The following is a 27,423-nucleotide window of genomic DNA, read 5'->3' on the forward strand; positions in this document are numbered from 1 at the left end:
CGTTGGCAGCAAAAAAAGAGGGTTTCCCAACACTTCTGCTGACTGACCATCCTTTACTTTGCCATTTGTCTCTGAGGAGAGCTTTGGAAAATCCAATACTGTATCCAAAAGCAAAGTACAGTGCAAATAGACTTTGGTGAGAATTAAATGGACGAGCATGCAGTGCGTCGGTTGCTACCGAGCCAGATAAGCAGGAGGATGTATGCCCACTATACTGAAAGGAAGAGGGCTGGTGTAGGGATGGATGGGTGGGTGAGTGTGTGTGTGTGTGTGTGTGTGTGTGTGTGTGTGTGTGTGTGTGGGGGGGGGGGGGGGGGGGGGGGGGTTGGCAGAGAGAGAGAAAAAAGGAAAAAGGAAAGGACAAGAGAGTATCTTACAGTTACAAAGACAACCATAAGAGGGATCTCCCCTCAAGAAAAAGAAGAAATGCTGTAATCAATTTTCCAAGGATAAAACAGATATCACAGAAAAACTATCTGCAAAATAATCTATATGAATATTACAGTGATAGCATAGGAGAACATGCAGTAAAGTAAATAAAGTAAATCTAGTAAAGTAAGGCCAAACCCAGTAGCATATTGAGTACCACAGAAACACTATAGGAATATTATAGGAATATTATAGTGATTTATCATTAGGGCTCTATTCCATTTCCAACAGCGTTCCAATGGCATATCAAATATATTAAATATATAAACTCATTGACGCAATGTGTTGAGAAGAAGTAGCCAGTACCGTACACTGTACATAGAGGAGAGCAGGGCAGTTGAGCCACGTTTCTTATTCTGTGTTTTTATGAAGGGGCAAGTGTTTCGTTTTTTCTATAAATGTGTTCCATCTCGTTGTGGAAACAACATCTTTCCTGAGGATGCTCCTATTTCAAAATAAGACAAACAGAGATTGAAGCCAGCGTCAGGTGGAGCCAACAGTGATAGGTTGCCTTTCTGGAAAACTATAATGCATCTGTTTTGTCATTTTTGATAGTGTACTGTAGGCCTGACTTGAATGGGACACAAAACAAAAGAAAAAACAAATGCTACCTAATTGTTTGGTTATTGGTCCAGATTGCAGGAGATCATAGTATGTCACAGATCTCTGCCATCAGCACAAATAGTGCTCTATGTTTCCATAACATTTATTTTCACCAGCGTTGGGGTCAACTCATTTTCAGTTCAGTCAATTAAGGAAGTGGATTTTCTTCAAATGTCAAAAGATGAGAGCACAGAGTTGTTTGTGAAACCCCAGCGGTCTCATGAATTCAGATTCAAGGTGAAATGGTATTGATGAAGGTAGCACTTTTATGTTTAGAGTAAACCATTTGGCAATAATGGCACTGAAGTCAAAGCCAGTGGAATCTGGCATTCGGAGGGGAAAGAACCTCAAAGGTGCAACATTGATGGGTGTAGCATACATTACTTAATGTACAGATCATGATGCACTGGACTGACAGAGAAAGTAATTCCTTCCTCTTCTGTTTTGACAGGAACGCTGTTGACGGGAACAAGAAGCTCTACGCCATCTATGACACAAGGTACGAACGGCTGCCTAAATCTTCTTATTCTCTTGAGGTATAGCTACATCTAGAAAGAAAAATCTCACATAAAAAGTAGTTGACTGTTCATCTCAAAAACGCAGTGGTCCAACAACCTCTACATCTTGAATCAATGGAAGGTGAAATTTGTTGGGGAAGAGTCCAGTTCAACCACACTCTTGTTCCCTGCAGTGATACTGAGCTACTTCCCGTACGGCGGATTAGAAAAGCACAGATAACATCTTCATGAGCTCTTCATGGCAGGAACTGAAATGGAGTGACTCAAAAGTATCTCACACCAGATACAAAGCTTCCTTCCACTCTGATGGAGAATCCAGAGCAATCTAACCAAATTAAAATCATTACTTGTGATGAAACACAAATGTGTCCTCTGCTGAGAAATGAAGATATGAACCTTAAATCAAGGTTTACTGATGCACTTCTTTCTGCACACTTACTGTATTAAAGACCATCTACAGATGGGGGAACACCACTCAGTTTAAGAAATTCTAAATGTTACTCCTAGATTGTCAGGCATTTCCAGTCAAAATGTGTGATCTGAGACTAAACTTGTGATGTCATCGGGTCTAGGATTTGGAGCTACTCCATAGACAATGAATGGGAGACTTCTGGGGGCCAAAAGAATGTTTGTTTGAGTTTTTATACTATTTTAATTTTATAATATAGTAATATAGTAATGTTGTCAGTTCTAAACCAGATATCGTACCTTTATGCCCCAAAACCCCTCTTGGGTGTTCCACCAGTGACCTTTATCATATTTCCAAATTAATTCTCTGTGGAACAGCTCCAGACCTGAAAACATCAACATTTTAGTTGCTAGTTCCAATCAGACTCTTCTAGACCAAAGGAATAACGTAAGCTTTCTTAAACTGAGTAGTGTTCCCCTTCAAAGTCTGCTTGCAGGGTGCAAGTGCATATGTAGACATATGCCTTTGTCCCATACTATGTGTGTTGAGATTCATCATATTTTCAAAATAACAATTAACTGAAAGAAATATAATTCCTCATTCCTCATTTGTGTGGGGCCCCCTGGAACCCTTTCAAAGACCCCCAATGGTCCTCGGACTCAACTTTGGGAACCACTGATTTAGCTGGTTTAACTCTATCAGTCTGGCCTCTCAATATATCGTTATGCAGTCTGGCTAAAGTGATCAAATGCATGACTTGACGGAATTGAGGACCCAAATGTGACAGCTAATAAGAATTGTATCTGTTAATATTAGCTAGGTGCAGCCTAATCAGGTTATCAGGCTTTGAAAAACTTGGAGTGGAGAAAGGGTCACATCCCTGCAGAAGTGTAGTGCCTCTCTAATTATAGGCTAGTAGGCTGTAGGTTACCAAAATAAGCAGCTGACTTACTTTTCTCAATGAAATGAAAATAAGAGGTAGAAATAGTGGGCATATGCACGAAAGTAGACCTAAGTGTATCTTGTAGCCAGTGATAATGATAATAAAATGAAAAGGTGAGTAAACTATGACCTCCAGTCAGTGTCATTATGAGACAAACAACCACCAATAGCCTACTAACAAAAATCAATTAGATTTTCAGAAAAGCATTATTTGTTTTTTCTCGTCTTCACTGGTTCTTCATAGAACTTACAGTTTCATACTTACTATGAATTTATAACATAAAGACTCACGTCATCTCCTTTAAACATAATTGAACTCCTGGTCTGCAACTCTCCAATCGGGGAAACCGCTTCAACAAGCTCGCATGCACACTGTAGTATCACGTGGCCCTTAATTATTGCGAGTGCAGCCTCGTATACTCCCTGACATGCAGAGGGAGGTTATGTTTCTAACTCAGAGTTAACTATGAATAGGATCCGTAAGAGAGTATGACGAGGTGAGGACCAAAGACAGATTAACCTGGGTGACAACCAGGTGACAGCACACATATTTTTATTCAGCGCATGCGGTTCTGTTGGACCCCGGACCTGTGGACTTGAATCCCCTAAGAGACCACAAGTGCGATGTGGCTATTTGACAAACCATTTGTTATGTGTTTGTGCGCAGAGCCCAACACGCAAAAGCAGCACAAACCGAAGGATGGAGACACGGAGTAGCCCTACGTGGCAATATGCGACTTCACTGCCAACACAGGCAATAATGGTCAAATATTTGATATCCAAGTAAACGCGCCGCTGCTTTATTAACCATGTTAATATAGCCTGCGCCAGAGGTAGACATAACCGTGGAAGAAGTCTCACCTGATGTCGAGGACGTCGGGAGGAGTGGGAGCAGTGTAGCTTCCTCTATTGATGGAGAATCTAATCAGTTGTCATTTAGTCATTTGTTGAACGCCGGACAGCATCACAAGGGATGTGGGGATCCCAGAAAACAGGGCTGTTTGACGTGCTTTCATTGCCACTTCTCGTGGCTGTCATGTGCTGTGCCCAGAGGTAAGTGTTTTGGGGACTTAAAAAACAGGAGATGCCTATGGATGTCCGTCTTGAAAATGAGTTACCATCCTCGCTTGTCCTCTCTTTCAGCGTCAACGAACCGGGAAACATGTCTTTCGTCAAAGAGACTGTGGATAAACTGTTGAAAGGATATGATATTCGCCTTCGCCCAGACTTTGGAGGTATGCACTGGGGCGCCTCAGCTAGTTTCTTTCATGCAGTGTAATTGGTCCCCGAAAGACTTGTTCACTCTTTCATTACACTATATTGTAATAACTTTATTTTTTCATATATTCTAAGGTGCACCGGTTGCTGTTGGCATGAGTATAGACGTGGCAAGCATAGACATGGTGTCAGAAGTCAATATGGTAAGTCGTGCAAATCCCAAATCGTTTGCGCTAAGACTTTTGTTGTATTGGTGAATTATTGTACTTTTTTTTTATTCATTAATAATGATATTACAGTATAGAATTACAGTGCATACATTTTCTCTATACAGTGAAGCTGTTTCTATGCTCTGGTCAGTTCAAAACAGTATTTAAGTAGCAGAAAAAAATCATTTCTAGAGGCTTCTTTGTATTGACTGCAGTGGTCAGGTCCAAGGTGTAGCCTAGATGTCAGCTGCTGTGTCAGATTATGGCTAGTTGTATGGTTTTACATCCTGGTCCACTTGACTCTTGTCTGAGTACAGCAGTGATGCCCTTATGGTCCTGTTAGTAAGGTCAGCAAGTTCCCTTTCCATCTTCTTTCACATATAAAAAGCAGGCTGAACCTGCAGAAGTGTGTGTGTGTATGTGTGTGTGTGTGTGTGTGTGTGTGTGCACGCTGGCACTGATGAAGGGGTTGGCACAGCATGGGCTCTAGAGTTTAATGTCTATATGCCATCTATCTTTGTTCTGAATTGCTGACAGAGCTTGATGCTTGATCACATGCTACCAAGAGGAAATAGCCTCTGACATGCTGTCCTGACAAGTGTGTGTGATGAAATGTACCCGCGTGCATTTTAATGCATTACTACACAGGGACAGAGTGGTTCAGTGAGAGTCACAGAGCAGCTAAACACGCTCTTAGAGTGACAACTGGGCTTCGTATTTTATAAATACGTTAGTTAAGGTAGCCGTTGTTTGGATTGTTAAACGCTACTGTGTGGTTTTATTAACAAAGTGCAGGTCAAATTTACTGTTTTACTGTAAGATAGAATGAAATCAGTTGTTTATGTGTAAATAAAAACAATTATCAGCTCATGTAGGACTGTGAATTTGTACACTAGTCTAAGTAGGGATAGGCTGATTAATCAATGTGATTAGAGCTTTTGTAGATAATCTGTAATAGTTGTTTATGGCCATTTGCTGGTGTCCCTTGGCATTCAGCTTAACCTACCTATCTATATGAATGATGCACCTACTTAATTATCTAAATAACAGCTACCCTAGACATAAATGAAAATGGCAATACTGCAATAATGTAAACCTTTGAGTGCAAAAAAAAAAAAATCAACATAGTATTTTTTTTTTCGCCTTGAAAATCTATAACCACTTAACTTCTAAATCTAAGTTTGCCGACTTAGCGGACCAAATCATCTTTTTTTATTAGAGACCACACCCGCTTTTTTCATGTGAGAGTCACTATCTACAAAGCCATATGAAACTATTTGGCCTCCACAGTGGCGATCATATCAGATTGACTGTTTTAATGGCCCAGGCCTGCAGATGGGACAGAGGAAATGCTTCTTATCTGGCCTGAGGAATTGGACAAATCTATAAAACAGACACTCCCAGTGGCCCTTGAGCATGTGCTGATACTGAAATGATTTGCGCATGATACAAATGATAAGACACTTGGAGCTGATTGCATTCTCTCCATGAGGCATTATAGTCAAGAAGTCCTGTGACTGTTCATAGCAGAATTAGGTGTGCACGCAAACTTTCTAGTCAACAACTAGTCAGGTTTCATGTAAATGATGTTCACTATGACTTTTAAGAAGCAAAGGAATGTCACATCAGCACTCCCATTTAACAAGATTTTATGCCTGCAACTGGATCACTATCACTGGAGTATTCTGACTAGCCAGTGCCCCAAACACTGTGAGAGCTGTCCATGGTCCTGAACAGCACGTTTTTTGTTCCTTTCTCTTTCAGCTAAGACAGATAGCAGTACCCCTTCCATTGAGTTTTGACCTTTATCCTCTTTTCTCACATCTTGCTCACTAGAGCAACTCAGGGCTAAGGAGGAATCACTGCTGTAGGCTTCTGGAAAATCCTCCTCGCACACTAGGATTACACTCGACTGGGAAAGGGTATCCTTCGTAGAAATAAAAAAAAATCATGCAACAATGCAGGAGCCCACTCTTTGCACATTGTATAGTATAGTATTCTGCGACTAGACACGTCTTTTTTAGAAGACACACTGACATCAGTGCAGGGTTTCCCATATACTGATTACATTTTGGCAGTCTGCCCAGGGAAATTGACAGCCACCCAAATCAACTTTTGGACTAGATTTATGTCAGGTGCTGCTATGCACTAAGATGGTTGTTCAAACCTGGAATTTCTCATTGATGTAGTTTAGAAAAAGTCAAAGATTTTTAATGCTGTCGAGCACTGAAACTGTGTTAGTGAACTTCACTGACCACAATGCATTGCACCTATGAGACAGCACATGTTATGGCGGCAGGTGTGGATGCAAAATCTTGTTTTCTCTAAAACACAGGTCACTGCTTGGCCTCTGTGTGAGGCTTAACAAACTCTGGGAGGATAACAGCAGATATATTTTGAGGAAAGTAACCCACCATGCTTTCCCTCTTAACGCTTCCACAGATAGGTTATTGTGTCACACTGTAGTGGGAGCTGCCTTTTGTTGGGAATTTACTCCCTTCATCACTTAAAAGCCACATTGTGCTGAGTGTGTACATTTTAATCACATTTTGTGGCCATTGTAATAATAATGCATTTCATTATGAAGGTACTCTCCTCACTGGTTCTACAGTAAAATCTAAATAGGCTTGTTTTCTGAAGGCCACATATACATACCTAGTGCTTAACATGAGCATACATCTAATGATTCTAGTGATTGATGTAAAACATAGTAAAATCATTTATATGAAATTAAATTAAAGTTAAATGTGATTGTTTTTGTGAAGCTAGAGCCTGTCACTACTTGGCTTCAGTCATCAGGTGTCTGTTCATGGTCAAATGTTCAGTCATGTATTGACAAAAATATTTAGGGCAGTTATTGTTTTATGTGCTACATCCAGATCTTTTGAATGCACACATTTGGTTTTCTCATTCATGTTTGCAAATAATCTTCTATATAATTTATTATTTATTATTAATAATAGAGTATATCAAACTTTTACTAGGAATTTAAACTGTAGTGTGTCATATAGACTAAATTAGAAATTAAATGATAAATTAGAATTAGAATTAATTGGAAGAACTTACACATACAGTACACAGTATATTTAAGAGTGATGTAAGTGTGAGTAAGTCACATTAGAGTCATGTGGGTGCTTTGAAAGTGTGTGTGTGTGTGTGTGTGTGTGTGTGTGTGTGTGTGTGTGTGTGTGTGTGTGTGTTACTTACAGGACGTTTTAATCCCTTAATAGATTCAGGTTCTTGTAATGAGAGTACTAGCCAGGTTGCCTTCAGACCCCATTTGGCAAGTCAGTGTAAGTTGTCTATGCTCAAACAGTTTAGAGCTGAGCTATGAGAGAGTGGAATACACACACACACACACACACACACACACACACACACAGATTAGGTGTGCACTGTAGTGCATGCCTTTGTCTTTGGATAGGTGGATGCTTCACTCAAGCTTCTGTTAGCAGCACATGTTCTTTCTTCACAGTCAGGAAGGGCAGGAAAGTCATTGCTCTCTGAACTATCTGCAATAAAGGGTCAGTTTTCACACCCCACTGTGATCAATGTTTCTTGGGTCATAGCCATTATACCAGACCTTCTCTTATTTTGAAATTTGACATTACCGTGAGACTATTTTTGAGGATGTGTTTGATGCTCTCATATACAAACATAACAATGATTTAATGATAGAAAAGAAGTTTGTTGGAAGCTGCTCTATAAGGCAGCAAAAGGATGGAGCTGTGTGGCACTGGGACAACACTAGGGCAGGTCTATGGGACTGATGAGTAAAAGACAGACCCAACAAGTGAAGCTCAACTGCGACTGTGGGAGTTAGGGTAGGTTGTGAGCTATGCAAATTAAATAAGTTTTGATTTTGGATTTATACTAAGATGGTGTCAGATTCCCTGACATGGACAGGGAGCAGGCTGCAAAGGGAAGTCATTTAGGAGAATGCTTGGCCCAAGTTAAACCATTTATTTGTGTGTATGTTAGAAGTATGTCTTTATAATCAATATGTGCAGTTACTGCAGCCAGAAGAGAGAGACGTGCACAAGTTTCATTCAAAAAAGAGAGACCATGTGCAGTGTAATATTGTTCTCTGTTTTTTTTTAACAAACCTTTGAACAAGTTTACTGTTTTTGAGTGTGGAATTGGGGCAGCCATAAAGTAGTGCATTGCAGTAATCAATTCTGGATTAAACAAAAGCAAGGATCAGTTTTTCTGTAGGAGAAAAGGAAAGGAGGTTTCTATACTTGGAGATATTTCTGAGGTGAAAATACATTGTTTTGGACATTGCCTTGATATGATTATCACAAGAGGTCCAGATCAAACCTAATGCCAAGATTTTTGATGGATTGATTTTGAGTAACAGTACAACCATTGATATTGATTGTTAAATCTATGACAAGTTCTAGGGTACTTAAGGCCTAAAATTTCAGTTTTGTCAGTAGAAAGCTATTTGTCATCCATGTTTTGATATCTAAAATGCAGGATTCTGTTTTTTTGTTGTTTTTTTAACTGTGTTGTTTCACGTGTTTATACAATGTAAAACTTTGTATCATCTGCGTATGAGTGAAAGAGGACACCAAAATCACAGATAATAATGGCTATGTAAAATGAAAAGACGAAGAGGACCTAAGACTGAACCTTGGGGGACACCAAAATTTACTTTAAAAAAAATAAAAATAATTACTATCTACAATGACAAATTTGAATCAATCAGTTAAGTATAAATAGAATCAGTCAAGGGCAATGCTACACAGGCCCACAAAGTGAGGTGGCCGCAGTTCAGTTCAGTAACCTCAGTGCTCAAACTGGCATCACTTGTTGTAATTGAGAGAATTATAACATTTTGAAGTAACATTTTCCTATATGCTATATGCTATCCTGATCAAGCAGCCCAAAGCATCGCTCTGCTGTCCCAGTGGCAAAGGTTGAAGCTGACAAGCTCATGAAACCCTCAATCTGTAACTGTTGTATGGCACTGTTGTTGAAATACTAAGGCTGGAGACACACTAGAGGATTACTGGACTGATTTACTCCAGATTCGCCCATCCTGACAATCGGGAGGGGAAACCCCAATCGGAGGCTTGGTTGGGACCTGGTTGGGACAAAAATATCTGGTAATGTGAGGTTCAGAGATTCAAACCTTGCAGACTGATCTGAGCCGTCTCAATCATACCAAACATAATATAATGCAAGGGTACTAATCCTGTCCAACATTAATGTAAATTACCAACCCAACTACCATTGCCTTTTTTTCTTATAAAGGCTACTCAGCTCCAGCTCTACAGAAAAGTGTACATCCCACATTGACCGCGCCTCTCCAGCCATGACTTTACCCATATTCTCTTTTTCTGTTTTTTTTACATATTGATTCACAATGGACCGTGTGAGTTCCTGATAGATTAGAGGTCCTGACATCAGTAATGTATCAGGAGTCAGCAGGATAAACTGAGAATATCATTAAGTGTGTGATACCCCGTTTTTGGATAATCTTCTACTGTGAGCATATTTATGACTGAGAAAAAGACTAAAAGACTAAAAGCCCTCAGCCCAGTCCCCACTTCTGGCTTTGGTTACGTTTTGAATTGGTTTTATTTCATTGGATTTAAGACATTTTCCTTCACAAATAGGAAAGTTACAAATAGGTGTATATATAAATATTCAGCAACAGTGTAATTGTTGGTGTACATATAAAGTTTGTGGGAAAAAATGGAAAATGTATCCTAAAATATTGCAGTAATACTCACTCTTTGCCAATAGGCTCCCGAGCTTCATTTGAAAACATAAGCCATTATACACTCTCACCCTCTTGTTTCCTGTCAAGGATGTGGTTGCTAAATTTGTGAATCTGCCTCTCCAAACAGTTCATGGCCGCAGGCTGTTATAAATGGTGGTGTTTCGAATCGCAAAAGACTTTACAGTGGTATGGTATGGCTCTCAGATAGCACTAGAGGTATAAACAATTCACTTAGTGCACAGTTGAGTTTGAGACAGAGGATTCCCATTACGCAATTATCAAGATATCAGTTGTAATAGTTTGAGAGCCAAGATACATCACTCTTAACACAACTATTTATTTATTTATTTGTTTGTTTTGCATAGTGGTAGTTAATGTTGCTTGGTTCAGCTTGCTGCTTTGATGCCACCTGAGATGCCCCTGTGGAGTTCCTGACACTATAGCAAAAATGTTATTGATATGAGTATGCAGAATAAATAAATAAATACAGAGTATTGCAGAGCTCATCCTTCTGATTTACAATCAAGTTTCTATTGGCTAAAGTGCATGCTTGTAACTGAAAACAATTGTGCTGCACTGCCTCAATTTTTACCACATTGAGGAATTAGGCACACGATGCACATGGTGATCTTCCCTACCTACCAAATTTCAGTTGTTGTGACAAGCCTAATGCTTTTAATGGGCATGTGGCACGACATTACCACAGATACTTAATCCAGATCCAGAGGCTATGGCATACCCTTTGCTAAACAAGCCGTTTCCCTTCACTTTTCAAATACAACTAGGCCAATAGAGATTGCGTCTGCTGAATGCTTTTTTCCCCCGTCTTTGTGGAGGGCGCTCCTTGCCATCCCAGTATTTGAAAATGGGATGGGAAGGAGTTATTTGGTCTCAAAACTGGATCATCACCTTATTGTTTTCAAATAACTAAAACAACTCAACTCAAAGTTACTTTTTCATTCAACTGGCTACAGGACAACTACTGTAGTAGTCCATAAAAATAAAAAAAATACTTTTATAGTTTGTTAAAAGTGAATTTTTTCAGTTGTTCTCATTGATCTGAGACTAAATGACTCACATGCAGAAAGGGGTGTCAGTTCCCGTCTTTACAGAAAATTGCTACATTGTTGTCAAGAGATGATAATGGTTTGGGTTCAGCCATGTTGAATTATGGCAAATTTGATGCCTAGCAATACCATAATCAGTTTGTGTCGGTGCCTTAAGAACATTGCAATCTTTACATGTGATGAGAAAAGTTTAGGTGGAAACTTCAACTGCTGGGAACTAAACAATCAGGCATGTTTTCTGGCTTTCATATTGATAACATTAGCATTTACACTAATGAGGCAAGATTTTCAGGGATAAATCCTAATTTAAACGACTTTGATGATTGTTCGTTATACAACTTATACGGAGTGACGATAAAGCAGAACTCACTGTCTCTCTCCCTCCCTCAGAGAAGTGGAAAGCATAAAGGTGTTGGCGGCAAGCTTTCAAACAGCCGGAGTCACACAAGGTATTGGCCCATACCCTGTGTGGGCGAGCTGCAGAGAGCTTGTTGTCAAGGAGATGAGATTATTAATATATTTCTTACTTTGCTTGCTCCACTCCTTTATTTTTAGCTTGAAAATTATGATGGCTCCCTGTAATTTTCCATTTCGTTGTTATTTTTAAATGTTCATTAACCAGGTGTATGTTACACAAGTGTACTATGAGAATAAATGAAATCTCTTTGTACTTATGAAGAATCAGTCCCACAGGTGTGATTCAGAATGCCTAAATTTCGCAGAGATCACCAGACACGCACCGTCTCCAAGCACATAAAGCGCCGTAAAGTGTGAACCAGATCCACCCAGTGGTGTTGTTGTGCATTTATTGAGTAGCTATGAGTCAGCCAGAAGAGGAATCCATCATCTGCTAAAAAACCCATCCACTTTGACATTTTAACATTATCCACCTTCTGCCTGGAGGAAGTGTTACCCTTAAGAAACTCATACTACAGACGTTCTCGTAGATTTATATAGAAGGGCTTAGCTGATAAGACAGCCACATAACACACCGAATGCCCTCAGGGTCCAGCCACTTAGAAGGTAAGGAGAACTCAGCTAGAAATACTAGTGCAGTCTTCCATAACAACAACATCATGCTGAGGTTTTTCGTGTGCTGGAACAGTATTGCAGACAGTGTTATACAATGCTGGGATACGACCCTGCAGGAATACAAACTCTGTACTGTATGTGCAGTACAGAATCTACTCTCTGCTCTAATAGAGTACTTCAAATAAAAATGGAGCTTTGAGGACTGTTATGGTGCAGATCTACCTGAGGAGTCCAGGTGAAAGTATTTGTGGTTGAAGAACCTTTGATTTATGTAATCAATTACTGTGCATTTGGAGGGTGTGCGATGAGTGAAAATGCTATGATTGCCTAAAGTAAGCTGAGATGAGTAGTGGTTAATTTAAGAGATAATATCAGTGTTTTGGCGTCTTTTGTGGGTGCAGTCTTATCTTGACAGGTGTTGTTTGATGTTTTGGCATGCTCCATTGTTGAGATATTGGGCATCTATTTTATCATGGTCCATCAATGCTATAGGCTTCTGTAATTCACCATTATTTATGCTAAAATATGATGAAGTCACACTTGTACTTTACAATTAGTTCATGGTTGAACATTTAACCACAGTGTGATTTGAACACTTATAAAGTCTATTCATAGAGACAATACTTTGATTTTTGTCTATTTTACAATCCTACCAACACTACAGGTTTCTAGGTGGAATGGGTTTCAAATACTACACTACAATTAAGTGTTGTTTTCCTCTCAAGAATCAATATCGGATCTAGAAACAATCATTTTGTTTCAGCTTGTCCAATTGAAGTTTGGAATGAGCCTCAACAAAAAAAGGTTTTCTCTTGACCCCCTCCCTTCACGAAAATAGCTCCTCCTGTGACGTTACTCTGAAAAGATAATACTGGTTACAAGCAGAGTGTTTTTAAGATGGTGGGAGGATCACACAGAATGAAATTATTTAATGAAAGGTTTGTAAAACGTGTACTGTACATTTTTTTTTTATCCTATTGGGAACACTTAGCAGCCTTATGAAGTGCAGAAAAGCCCCCTCTCACATGGGGCAAGCATCTCTGAGTGCTATTCCTGTATTCCCAGCAGACGTCCTGGTGTTAAGTTGACGTAAATGATGTTTGACTGGCACACAGTAACCATGTCTGAGTATGAGACTGTGAGCTCTCCGAGCCGAAGATGACACGACAGTCTCATCCTCCCACTGGGCCTCATTTATTCATTGGTGCTGAGAACAAACCTCTTTCTATCTCTTCCCCGTATCTGACAAAAAACAACACCTTTTACCTTCAGTTTTCCTAAACATGGCCCTGCCAAAACAGACTCATAGTATCCACAGGTATATTCAAAAAATATTATTAGCTTGGTAGTCTGCTGATTCACAGTACAACATTTCCAAAACCTCTTTGAAAGCATTTGGGTAATGAGACATTTCCATTGGTAATGTATGGGAAATCACAGACACATTCGCTTCTTTGCAAACAAATTTTGGGATTAAATTACAGAGAATGGATTCTGAAAGTAATTTTGTCTTCGCCTACTCATTTCAAATCTAATGCAAGCTAGTTAGATTTGAGAGGGATAAGATGGCAATATTTTCGTTTCACCATTTGGGTAATGTTGCGTTACATAATTGAGTCTATCAGAGGTTCAGTTAAAGAGCTGCATTTTCCAGGTTTCCGCATCCTACAGAACAGCTCAAATACTCACAAATATCCTCAGACAAACATATGCTCATAAATCAGTCTTTATTCACCTGAGGAGGTTACATGACATGTACTTATGTACTGTAACACAGTGGAAGGTTATCATATGGCGGCTTGGCAACTTATCAGTGATATAAGTGGTGATTTGCTAGAAGTATTTTGGACTATTTTCTCCAAAGTTTACTTAGAATATGACTTCAGTGGTAAATAATAACAATAAAAATCATGTATAGTGGCTTTTGAAAAAAACCCCAAAACAAACAGTTTATAAAGTACTGTACAGAGCATAAGAACAATCAAGTGAAAAGACATAACACTATAAAAAATAATAATAATACATTTTTAAAATTAGTTTTATTGTCATATAATCCAATTTGTGGTGGATGAACGGAATCTTCGCATAATTTGTGTCCACATCATGTAGTCTGCGTTTCAGACTTTGTGCTCATTTCACAAAATTTTATGAGATCAGGACTGGCCACAAATCTAGACTTTCTCGGACCATTGAGAAAAATATGAATGCGTTGACTGCCAAAGCATTTGGTGACAAATTGGTACAGCTGATGCCTATTTGCGCTATTTGCTTGTTTAATTTAAAAGAGGTCTGATGATGACAGCACTTTATACAGCATAAGCCCTCCCTTTGCTAAGAGCAGGGGGTTGTAGCAAATATATTCCTATGCAAATTAGCATGTGATGTCATCTGGTGCCTTTAGCGACTTTTTGAGCAGCCAGTGCCTACTTTACTTGGAAGACAGTTGGCAACAGTGACCTCCACTATGGCTGCCAGAGGGTGCCTTACGTCACCCGAAAACCCTCTAAGGAGAATAATTAAAGTGAGGCCCGGGATAGAGCCATGTGGGACCTGCAGGTTATACTGTATATTGGGAGGTGGAGGATGTACAATACATTATAATCTATTGTAGCAGGGAATGTTCTTTTGGAGTGGTAAGAGCTGAGCAGTCTAGTGTTGTGTCTGAGATGCCAATGTTTGAGGTGGTCGAGCACAATTGAATGATCAACTGTGTCAATGTGCTGCACTGAGATCTGAAAGAACTAAAAAGAGCTGAAGCGTTTGGTGTGATCTGTGTGGTCCAGACATGGAATGAGATGGTTGGCAGATGGGCGCTATCTCTGTAGCATAAGGGCTATTGTGTAAAGCTGATTCACCCAACCCACACCTTTGCTGCTTGTGGGAGAGAACCTAATGAGGGCATCTTCTCTTAACAGGGGGCGAAAGAGAATTTGCTGTGCCAGAGGAAGGTGAAAGCATCTCTGAAGGGACTCAGAAAAACACTGCTGCCAAGACTTATTACAGATCGAGCCAGGGATTTTCAGGAGACGTATTTCCTCTCATTACCTGATGCTCAGCCTCAGTGCGCTACAGAACTAACTCTTGCGCTCACAACTTGCAAAATAAAAAATCTAAGGCCTCACATTGTTAGAATTTGATTTCTAAGGAATTTGATCTGGAGGAACATTCATTTCATTTTTTTTTCTTAATTGGCAAAATACTATATGTGTCAACAAGTATAGTCAGTTGCTTCCCTACTAAATCTCTAAAACCCACAATGTAAATTTTTGTACCATACATGTAATATGTACAAAAAAAACGTTTTTAATATCTTCTTAGTTCCTACAGGTGCCTTATTGATATGGACACTATGGAATAAATGGATCTTTTTATTACACATAATTACTGAATGATTCTCAAGAGACAATATTGTATTATACTGTCAGCCAAATCACATAACTCATTACAAACACAAAACAAGCCGACAGTCAACAATTTGTCTGCCATGCATGATGCAGCCACATCCTTGTGCCAATCTGTGCTGTGTATGGATTAATGACAGAATGAACAAAAATACTGCTATTGGTTGTTATTGATGGAATGGAGCAATATTTTCAGAAATGCCAGATCTCAAAGGCAAGACACTTCGTTCCCTGAAACTTCAACAAAATCAGGTCAGCAGTTTCCGAGGTATTGTGTGTGACTAATGTGCAGCCAGAGACCGATCCATAGTCCTCAGTTAGTTGGGACAATTAGTTCAGTGTTGAGAAGAGTTGTTGATGTTATATTCAAAAGAAAGCTACGCACTTAAACACTTATTATGAATATGCTACTGCACCAGTGGATTAAAATGTGGGCATTTCCAGCATAGCCAAGTTTTTGTTTATTTCTTGAGACCTGCTTATTTATTTAAGAGAACATTAGTCAGCAGAACAAAGCCAAGTGAGCTAGTAAAGAGACCATTAAAGGCCTGGAAAAGCTTTTCTGTTTGATGGATCCACCTGTGGAACCAGTTGGAAATCAGAATGCCCACTGAATTATTGACAGCCTCATGTCAGAGCATGCACGGCTAGTAATATGTTGTCAAATTATCTATCTATCTATCTATCTATCTATCTATCTATCTATCTATCTACCTATCTATCTACCTATCTATCTATCTATCTATCTGTCTATCTGAGTTGGTCCCCGGGCGCTGTACTGCGGCTGCCCACTGCTCCTAGTGTGTGTATAGGATGGGTCAAATGCAGAGGACAAATTTCCCCACGGGGATAATAAAGTATACAAATACAAATACAAATTCATGCACAAAATTTTGTAGATTCTTCTCATGACTTAAAGCCTTAAGATCAGCTATTAACGAAGTTGTCAAAAGACAGTGAGGCACTTCTTTCTTTTTTGATGCACACATGTACACACAGTATCTCTCTCTCTCTCTCTCTCTCTCTCTCTCTATCTCTCTCTCTCTCTCTCTCTCTCTCTCTGTCACACACACACACACACACACACACACACATTTTATATTTCATACTTATTCAAATGTAAAAATGGGCTTATTGCTAAATTATTTAGGCTGTATGTTCTAGCATCATGATCATGTCACTGTACAGTACTTCAGCTGTCTTTTGCATCTTCTGTGGCCTCCTGCTTTTTTTTCACGTAGAGGATTCAATCGGCAGTGGTGTTTTGGCATAGTGAGGAAAGTGGTCAGCCGTCTGAGCTGAAACATAGTATCGATGCTGTGCCTGCAGTAATGGAAATCTATAGTCTGAGGGCTAGTGCCAGACTTCTGCATAGAATGGCTGAGGAGGGTTTCTCTTTGAGACAGGTCTTGAAATATGGCCGCCCAGGGCAGGCTGTTGAGAATCAGAGTTGTTTGACAATTCTATAAATATCACCTTGGCAACAGAAAATCCTTCCCAAGCTCCAGGCTGTTACATCTAGCGTTGAACTTGGTAGCCTTGTGAGTAAGGCATCCCTGACCTCAGTTATGACGGTGTAGGCTACGTTGCCCCGGAGAGATTTTAGATCTGGGACACAAAATTACATTATTTATATTGTATCTGCCATACTGTATCATTGCTATGAGTTGTGCATTTCTCTGAATCACAGTTAATGTAGAATATAACTACATGACCATGTTGTCTCACTTCCCACAGGACTACACATTGACCATGTACTTCCAGCAGTATTGGAGAGATAAGAGGCTAGCCTATGCAGGGATCCCTCTCAACCTGACACTAGACAACAGAGTAGCAGACCAGCTCTGGGTCCCCGACACCTACTTCCTCAATGACAAGAAGTCCTTTGTGCATGGTGTTACCGTGAAGAACCGCATGATTCGACTGCACCCGGACGGCACCGTTCTCTATGGCCTCAGGTGAGTACTGTTGTTTTACGACTGCTGTAATCACCATGAATTCCTTCAGTTCTGGACTCCCATTACCGCAGCACATTATGCACAGAAGAGAGGATGGAGATACCAAGACATATTTAAGCAATTGATTGCAGATAAGTGAGTGTTTTATTTGTTTGTTTTGTTAAGAAGCCATTAAAGATGCAATTCTCGAGACTTAATGCTAATACACTGGGACTCAGCCATGTTTATTTGGACTGGAGCTACAGCTTGGATTCTCAATATAACATGGCAGCTCTGCAAGTCTGGAAATACCATTAACAGTAATTGGCAGGCAGTCTGACTTTCGAACAAATAATTTTAAATGCCACTGCACTGCCAAGATGTGTATATGTTCCCTGAAAATAGTTTTTGCTCCTCTGAGAATTTGCTCCATTTCATGTTATTAATACAGTACTACGAGTGCATATTATTGGAGGGGAAAATATATAAAGTGTAAGTGTAAGACTTAATAAGTGACTTTAAGTATTTGTGTTTGTTCTTAATAGTCTCTGCTACTTTCACCCCAGTCACTAACCAATATTGGCTACTGTTTTGATTAAAACTGTTTATATAAATATATAATATTTATTTAAACCATACAGAAAAACAGGTGGACAGGAATTAAAATACCCATTTGTTAACTTGCCATTTTTGATTCAGACTATTCTATGCCAAGGAGAGTTTTTTTTCTTCTGTATTTTACTCAAGATTTCTACTTGAGATTGCTACTGTAATACATTTTTTGACTCATAATTTACTGCTTGCACACCTAATACATGAATGGTTGATGGGCCAAGTGTTTTATGTGATGGATATTTTCCCTTGCTGCATCAATTCCATTTCCAAGTTGTGTAAATTGTCATTGCAGCACTTTACATAGCCTTTAAGGAAGCACATTCCTATGCACCTGTTCTTGGCACTTCTTAATACTGCAATTTGTTTTAAAGCAAAGATCAGCCAAGTAATGTATACTTCTCTCTTTGTGTCTTTTTGATTCAGAATCACAACGACAGCAGCCTGTATGATGGATCTGAGGAGATACCCACTGGATGAACAGAACTGTACTCTGGAAATTGAGAGTTGTAAGTCTAAGCCCAGCGCCTTGTGCTCAGTAAAGAAATTCAAGGAACAACTCTATGCTTTTTCATCACCTAAAAATATAAATAGTATTCTGATTCTCATAAAGACATTCTCGCACTCCTCATCTAGTAGAGACACACACTGCTCACAGTATTAAGAGCTGCTGAATTGCTTTCCCTTTATTAAGTTGTCGTATCTCAATGAGATTGCTTGCTTCACCTTCTCCAATTAGAGGCATTGTGCCAAGAGAGATTTTCGCTATAGACAGCGAGTCCCAAAATATAGCGCAATAATGATTAGTCCAACTCCATCAGTCTTTATGACTTGTTTGGCTATCGCTGTACTGTGCTGCCATAAAACTATTGAAGGTCATGCAGCCCATGAATGTGGTATGCGTCGGCCTGCCTACCAGTGACACGCATCCCCACAAAGGGAAGATTTATACGTCTCATGCAATCTGCATTACAGCCTGCCCAGCCTATGTGATTCATAAGACGTAAATCACTTGTGGCCATTAGGCCCCCAAATGTCACTTAAGCATTTGTGCAAATAAAAATACATAACTCATTTTTAGCTCTCTTACAAAATGAGAGAGCAGCACTTTCAGTGTGTTTTCCATTGATATGAATCACACCTTGACTTGTTTTGTATGTCCCTATCTACAGATGGTTACACAACAGATGACATAGAGTTCTACTGGAAAGGAGGAGACAATGCTGTGACTGGCGTGACGCGCATCGAGCTCCCTCAGTTCTCCATAGTCAACTACAAACTAGTCTCCAGAAATGTGGTCTTCTCCACAGGTAAATAAAGATGCATTCGGGACTGAGTTCATGATAACGCTGTTCACATACTGTTTACAGCTGATTGGGTTATTGTTTATTCTGCACATTGAGTGCATGACAATATGGTTCATTTTCCTAATCTTTGCTAAAAAAAAATCTTCTTTTCAACTGTAACCTGATCCCACTCCACCAGTGTTCCTGTTTTCCCATGAGTGCCCGTGTACACATTAGGCTTTCCTAATTGTAGGATTTGCATCATACCCCAACCTCTCTCACTATAACACCAGAACTGGGAATAATAATGGAGAGGCAATTACCCCTCTGTTTCTTCAAGCTCTTGAAAAAAGTATTGGGGGCGGTGGGGGCCATACTTGATACAGGATTACATATATTCATGAGGCAGAGGACCCACAGCATAAATTATTCTCTTGTAATACTTGAACACTCAGAGGCACCACAGTAATGATTATTCCCTCTGGTGAATTAATGATATGCAGAATGGATTTTGGTCTTGTACACACATTTTTAGAAGACAGTGCTGAGAGGGATCTGTGAGCTTATTACAGCCAGGGTCAAATCTGTCATCAGATACAAATTAACTGGAACTCTGAGGAGAGTCTCCGAACACTTCCAGCCAAACAGAGAGAAAAGGAGGTGTATGCACAGTAAGATTTATTGGGCAACAGGGTGGCCTAGTGGTTAGAGACACTGTCCAACAACCAGAAGGTCTCAGGTACAATCCCCTCAACAGCCTTGTGTCCAGTCTAAGTGCCTCTACCTGCTCACATGTTGTATGTCGCTCTGGATAAAAGCATCAGTTAAATGCCTTAAAAGATGACCTTTATCAGCCTTTTTATCCAAGAGTTATAAAAGGATAAGAATGCATTTGTGTGTCAGTTCACTGGGTGGCTTCTGTTAAAAGATAGTGAATTGCATGAGCATGTCAAACATCTGCTCTTGTCAACTTAACATTGTGTACACAGAGAAATTTTATATATTACTTTGCATTATTGTGTTTGCACACAAGTTAGCTCAAGGCTAAGTTTCTCTTTTCTCATCAAATGATTTGCAATTTGGACCACGCTTGCTTGTTTCCATGGTGACGAAACCAGTTCACGTGGCCATTGCCATAGGAACCAAAACAAAGTGCAAGACATCCCTGTGTTCCTCTTGAATTAAAGAGGGCTATTTCCTCTTCACTGTTTTCCTACAGGTGCCTATCCACGACTCTCTCTGAGCTTCAAGCTGAAGCGAAACATTGGATACTTCATCCTCCAGACCTACATGCCCTCTATCCTCATCACCATCCTATCCTGGGTGTCTTTCTGGATAAATTATGATGCCTCTGCTGCCAGAGTTGCATTAGGTATGATATGTCACATACAGCAGTTTGACCTGAGTTCTGTAGTTTCACCTTCAATCAAAGGTTATAATCTTTTGTGTGTTATAGTTTAAGCATTCATAAAATTAAATCAAGTTCTATGGAAAAGTTTTTTTCCACTGATAATGTATTTTATATCTCGTCTTATAACATATTTCAAGAGAATTCTTATTTTATCCCTTTTGTTTAGGACAGACCAATGAAAATGTGCAATTATGAACCCCTCAACCCCAAAGCCAGAAACCAGAGAACTAAGACTTTAACCAATGATGTCATCAAGATGTTAAATGCGCTGTTACATAGAGACTACTTTGACTCCTTCGCTACTTTGTGCCAGAAATGTCTGTGGCAGAAAGCAATCAACAGGTGCTCTTCAGAAAGAATGTATTAAAAATCAAAGCGAGACGGAGGCACTAAAGCCTTTATTTCACAGTGACAGTTGAATAGTTAAAAACCTACATTTGTTACAACAGAGTGCCTTGGATCCTTTGTTTAGTAAAGTTTTAAATAAGTTCTGACTACTTGTGAACATGTACAACTCCCTCCTAAATGTTATAATCCAGGGAACCTGGGTTTTAATCTGCAATGCAAACAAGCAACACTTTGCTGAGCTTTTCCAATGACATAACATGACTTTGGTGGGCTCATAAAATCCCTGTTAGAGCTTGATTTTGTTGTAGTGCTAAATTTTGTTGTAGTGTTGTAGTGCTGAACAAGAAAATGTATCTATATATGCAGTATCATCCTGGGTACTCTCATAGTGTTTCCTTGAATTGTTCTCCCACTCAGTGTCATAGGAGCAACTTCACAAAGTGTTGCTGGATGATATTACATCAATTGACTCCAGAAAATACAAATCTTGTCTAAGCTTCAGTATAGTCCAGAGCCCGAAGTTAAAGTACATTTATGTCAACTTACACTGAACAGTGGATATAGAGAAAAGAAATTGCACAGAAACTCATTTTTTATGTTGTGACTCACACTTCAGTTTAAAGGTATTTTCATCCATATCAAATGGCAAAACAACCACGGTGCTATTGGTAAATGCTTCCCACATTTCAGTAGTATTTGGATAGATAAAGATTACATTATATATTGTACTTATTTTAGGTATGGCGTCAAGGCTATGTGTACCCTCCGGCTCTTCTGTGTGAAAGGGGCTTGTGGTAGTTCTGCACAGACAGTGGCAGTGCTCCGTCTCTGTCTGCTTGAAGCTACTGCTCTGTGGCATAATAGGAGACTGAACTGTGACTCACACTGTCCAGTGGCTTCAGGGACTGAGACAAACACGAGGAAAAAAAAAACATCATACCCTTCCTAACTCCATTGATCTCTGCTAGAATAGTGGCCTTAATGGAAAATCCTCATTTAGTATCTGCATCTCTCTCTCTCTGTTAGTGAGGTTGTGTAACTGCAGTGTTCACTAAATCCCATGTGGATGTGAACTGTGTTTTAAAGATGGATGTAGTACATTTAGAGAGATCTGGTTAGCAGCTAGATTTGGAAGCACCTCCGCAGGGTAAGCTCTCTTTAGCGGACAGGCATGCAGTGCACTCCGGTTTGTCTGCTGTAATGCATCCTCACTCAGAAGACCGCTGTCTGAGACTCTGAGAGATCAATGCAGTTAGAATGCATTTACACTTACTGTGGCTCTGCAAATTCAATCACTGTCTATGTGATTACCCACTATAGGTGTCTTTTCTCCTCTGCGGACCTACCATTATGGTGGTATGAGAATCACGGGCACAGCTACATTTGCGAGGATACCTTCATAATGTATATGAATACTAAAAGACTATGCTTCAAGTCTACAAGAGTATGCTTCAAGATCATGCTACAGAAGGATCAATTGCTAATCTATGTTCATGCCATATCCACTACAAATTACGTTTTCCTTTAATTTACTTGGTAATTCACCGCTACTGTATAGTCCATAGACTGACATCCAATAAGACAATATCGATTTATTAGCTACTGGAGTAATTAACAACAAGATGTCTTGTAATAACATCTGTGATTATCAGTGCTTTACAGTAACTGTGTGTGCATGTCCCAGAATTTGCTTTTCACTGCCACAATCTCTCTCTACAGTATTTCTCTGATTATGTTTTGGGGTTTGTTGAGTAAGCCCTCTTAGCTCTCCAAAAGAGTTTTGATTCTTGCTCTTCCCTTTGTTATGGAGAAATCGATGCCATGTACTCCTGTGCTCTTGACACCCCCACACATACAGTACAACATTTTGGGTTTATGTAAGCCTGGATAGACAGAAATAGACAGGCCATTTTGGTGAGCCATACAGGAGATTCAAAACCTAGACTGATAAAGCTTGTGTTGATGTTGCATATTATTGAGAAAATTGCTACATTGCTGTTCATTTATTTGGTGTGTTAATTGAATCCGTTGAATCCTTATATGCTACATCAGCTGTAAACCATACAGTGGCCACTCTCTTGGTTTTAGGTTTTTTTTGTGTATCCTAAGATAAAGAAATTGAGGCTCGTCAAGAACAGTCATCCAAGAACTGTCATCCAAACATTTGCAAAGGCTTTTACTTGAAATAATTATAAAATCACCAAAATGTGACATAGGTAATTGGAGAATAACTCCCAACTCCAATGTTATTATGTTTAGGTAATAACAGTTATGAACGAGTTTTGATGGAAATATTTATACTTGCAGCTGATGAAAATGACTCATGTTAGACCTTGACAGAAAGGTTTAGTGTTCTCCCGTAATGAGTTAATAGAATTCCTAAGGGTATAACTTCATGTTAGAGACAGGGTCATTGGCAAACTATTCCACCCCTGTAATGCTATACAAATTGCTTTTTAATTAAAGGAGTAATTAAAGAGGCGGGCACATTTTGTTAGCCTAGCAAGCTAGACCCTCCTTACATGGAGGTCTATTAAGGAGGGATATGACCTATCATTTCTCCCAATTATATTCACTCCAGGCTTGAGTGGTATGACTCATTGGTTGGTAAATTGATTCACACCATGGCAGTTGGTGTCCACTCCACTCTGTGTGGAGTGACACAAACGAGCGATATCAACAGACTGACCTATGATTACTTGATTCAAAATGGTTGGTCCAATAAGAACGAAATCTATTTTCTCATTTCTGTTTTGTCGGCTATGTCAATGTCTCTTCACTTGAAAGAGTCTGGGGTGGACCAAAGTATGTGTTATAATGTTATTAGCACAAGCTTTATATGTGTGTGTGAGCGTTGTTGCTCCCTAAGGGGCTATGCATTACACGCTTTACTCCTAGTTGAATAAGATGCAAGGACAGCAAGGGACATCCTGATGACTAATAGTGTAGCATGTAGGTGATCATTAAGAAACACAAGCTTTTCTGTCAATCTTCAAGAATCTTTCCCCATATGCTTGTTGCTGTTGTACATGCTGCATTCAATTTAGTTATGGGGGGACTAATAATGACTGATAATGTGTGTAAATCTAAATGAACCAAAACAAATGTTGTCTCCCATGTATTCGCATGAGTTACAAATCTTGATGACAACAGCCCATTGCTTGCCCCCTATTAAGTGTTAAAGTGGTAATCTGCAAGATTCTTGTTTTTTGGTTTTGGCGACATCTTTGGTGATAAGCCGTCATTGCCTTGCTGTTTCTGCATTGCATTTCCCACTGATCTCTTCAGAGCAGTGACTACGTTTGCATGCACGGAGTAAGATACTCCCATTAAGGTCACAATCGGGTTACATTGTTTACATGCACCTTTGATACCTTGTGATTGAGTATCCCTGTTGCTGTGAATAAACCAATGAACAGAATATTCCTGTCCGGCTGTGGTGTCCCATCCACAGATAGAACGGTACGCCAGCAAAAAAGTATGAAAAGGTGCAGCCAACACCTACCTCCTTATTTAACTGAGGTTACTTCTAATACAAGGGATTTTTCCCAAGAAAGACCTAGATGACAGTATTTAGAATAGCAAGTGTAGCAAATGTGAAAGCTTGTATGAACTGCGTATAGGTTGAATCACTAATCGGTGATAGAGTAGCAAAAAGGACATTAAATGAAAATGTCACAGATTATTACTTTAAGCGTTTCATGATTTATTAATCATGAAAAATGTGTTCATTAAAAAAGTGTCAATGAATGACTGTCTTGTGGTCAGTTTAATATCAGGGTTGTGCGGAAAGGCAATGTCACTTAACATTCAAGCCTCAAAGTAGCGTTCTCTCTGGAGCACTTTGTGATAACTGTAGGCTTACAAATATATTTTTTTTATAAGAAAGACATAGCTCAACATTCCATGCCATTCCATTCTCTTTCATTTGTGTTGTCTAATTTACAGTATGATCATTCTAATTTTATTTTCTCTTTAAGGGATCACCACTGTGCTGACGATGACAACCATCAACACCCATTTGAGAGAGACACTGCCCAAGATTCCCTATGTCAAAGCTATAGACATGTACCTGATGGGCTGCTTTGTTTTCGTCTTCTTGGCCCTGCTGGAGTATGCCTTTGTCAACTACATCTTCTTTGGAAGAGGCCCTCAGATGCAGAAGAAACTGGCTGAGAAGGCACAGAAGGCAAATAATGACCGGAATAAATTTGATGGGCCCAAGGTAAGAATTACTTCCACGGACATACATCAGGGAATCATAGACCGATAATTTGAAATGGTACAGCTGGGAGGTTTATAACATCGGGCCCTGGACTTATTAAGAGCTACTAGTGCTGACCACATTTTTGAAGTAAATGCAGTTTAGCCAATCTTAAGCCAATCCTAAATAAATCTTAAATCTATAGTGTAAAGTAGCAGATCACATGTAATCATAATGCCCTATTCATTGGTCCTCATCTAAAGTAGTGAAGTCGGACATCTTCATGATTCTACAATCTCTGCCTCCTGATGCTTAGGGCGTTGTTAACATCTAAGCTCAGATGAAGGGGTTTCTGTTTTTGTTTCTCCTGGCTAGTCTGTTCTGGAAGGAGGCAATTGCAAGTCTTCGTCTCTTAAACAGTCCAATCAGGTACAAGGGCGTCGTAACTCACGAGGGGTGAGTGTCTGTCACTGCCTGTTGTGTCACATCTGTGAACCTCTCCTGAAACTTTGCTGCTGCTGCTGCTGCCGCGCAAAGTTTCCCCTCCCCATTCAACAAAGGAACATGCTTGGTTGCAGTGTCTCAACCAGCCATACTGTGCATTCTGGCCATTTTTCTCATAATCCTCATCATATACGAGTGTATTCTCCTTGACGTTGTCTTTCCCGCTATGGTTTTTTACCTTTTGCCGTCTTCATACATTTGTGGCTTTCTGATAGTGTTCCTCAGTTTATAACCTCCAAGTATTGTGCTTTACTTCCTCAAAGAACTGTGTTCATTTTAAACACATCTCAAACATTGACCTGGATCATTACTTGGATGTTGGAATCATTGCATACTGCGTTTAGAGTGCTAGCTACTTTTTAGGCTACTATTAGGGCTGCATAATACTAAAGAAATCATGTTTTTGGCGGGGGGGTTAATACTCTGTTTGAATATTTTCTTTCCAATGTGCAATTTGATCTGTAGGTGCAGGGATTTTACTTTGTTTAGGAAGCTGTTTGGAACATTTTTCTCTATGAGAAAAACAGCAGCCTCTTGGAAATTACTGTGATGAACTATGATTTTTTTTGTAGTTGGTTCCAATGTCAATGTTTAATGTGTTTTTTTCTGCCTTTGTTATTACAAAACCAATCTGAGGTGTGTGTGCGAGGTGGGGGGCAGGTGTGTGTGTGTGTGGGGGGGTGTAGATGATGTCTTCAACGTTTTCTAAAAGCATAGTCTCATTCAGTTTTATAGTACAAAATTGATCTCAGGATGTTCATTTTAATTCTTGTAGAATAGGAGCAGCCTTTTTGGACCAAGAAAATAAACATTTTAATGGCAAAATATTGATAACATTTTTACCATTCACATTGTCTGTGTCATTGTCTCTTGTCTATGTCTCATAGTATATAATTATATTATACATCTTATGTCTGTATTTTTGCCCAAATGATAATGTGCTTACTGATTTATATGTATTTATTTGAGAAGCAGTAACTGTCATCCTATATGTATTGGAACCATCCAATCCAACCTTGAGCTGATTTGTGAGAAGTGATTTACACTGGGACAGAAAACCTGTTTTTGAAGGCCACTCTCTGTTTCCCAAGCTGTAATCTGTCAGACTGCTGGGAGATGCCGGCCCGGGCCTGATGTGTGCTGTAGGTGTCATCACTCATTGAACCCTCAGTACGCAGCCCATTTTTAACACTATATCTGTCTGCTGTGCCCAGGTCGACTCCCAGGGGAACATTTTGCTGACAACCTTGGAGATCCACAACGAGGTGGCAGGAAATGAAATCACAACCAGCGTGAGCGAGACTCGCAACTCCTCCTCCATGGTGTTTGACCACTCCGGGGTCCAGTACAGGAAGCAGAGTGCGCCACGCGAGTCAGGCCGCCTCAGCCTGGACAGGAACACACATCTAAAGAAAACCCGTCTGCGGAGACGATCCTCACAACTCAAAATCAAAATCCCAGACCTCACCGATGTGAATGCCATTGATAGATGGTCACGGATAATATTTCCTTTCACCTTCTCCCTCTTCAACTTAATCTACTGGCTTTATTATGTGAATTAA

General features: G+C 39.7%; 1 protein-coding gene across 2 annotated transcripts; it reads left to right on the forward strand.

Moving 5' to 3' along the window:
- The first annotated feature begins 3,874 nt into the window (after window positions 1–3,874).
- Window positions 3,875–27,423, forward strand: gabrb3 (gamma-aminobutyric acid type A receptor subunit beta3). 2 transcript variants are annotated; one of them, XM_071517590.1, is made up of 9 exons: window positions 3,875–3,954; window positions 4,045–4,136; window positions 4,255–4,322; window positions 17,297–17,517; window positions 18,535–18,617; window positions 19,281–19,418; window positions 20,614–20,766; window positions 25,134–25,380; window positions 27,072–27,423. In XM_071517590.1, the coding sequence occupies exons 1-9, from the start codon at window positions 3,875–3,877 to the stop codon at window positions 27,421–27,423; spliced, it is 1,434 nt and encodes a 477-aa protein (XP_071373691.1). The 2 variants fall into 2 exon arrangements, with proteins under 2 accessions (XP_071373691.1, XP_071373692.1); XM_071517591.1 differs by having other exon boundaries at window positions 25,134–25,378; window positions 27,076–27,423.

This window comes from Centroberyx affinis, unplaced genomic scaffold (assembly GCF_046629955.1).
Source record: "Centroberyx affinis isolate AG114_WGS23_722 - 3 ecotype Tasmania unplaced genomic scaffold, CSIRO-AGI_Caff_v1 ptg000503l_1, whole genome shotgun sequence".
Classification (NCBI taxonomy): Eukaryota; Metazoa; Chordata; class Actinopteri; order Beryciformes; family Berycidae; genus Centroberyx; species Centroberyx affinis.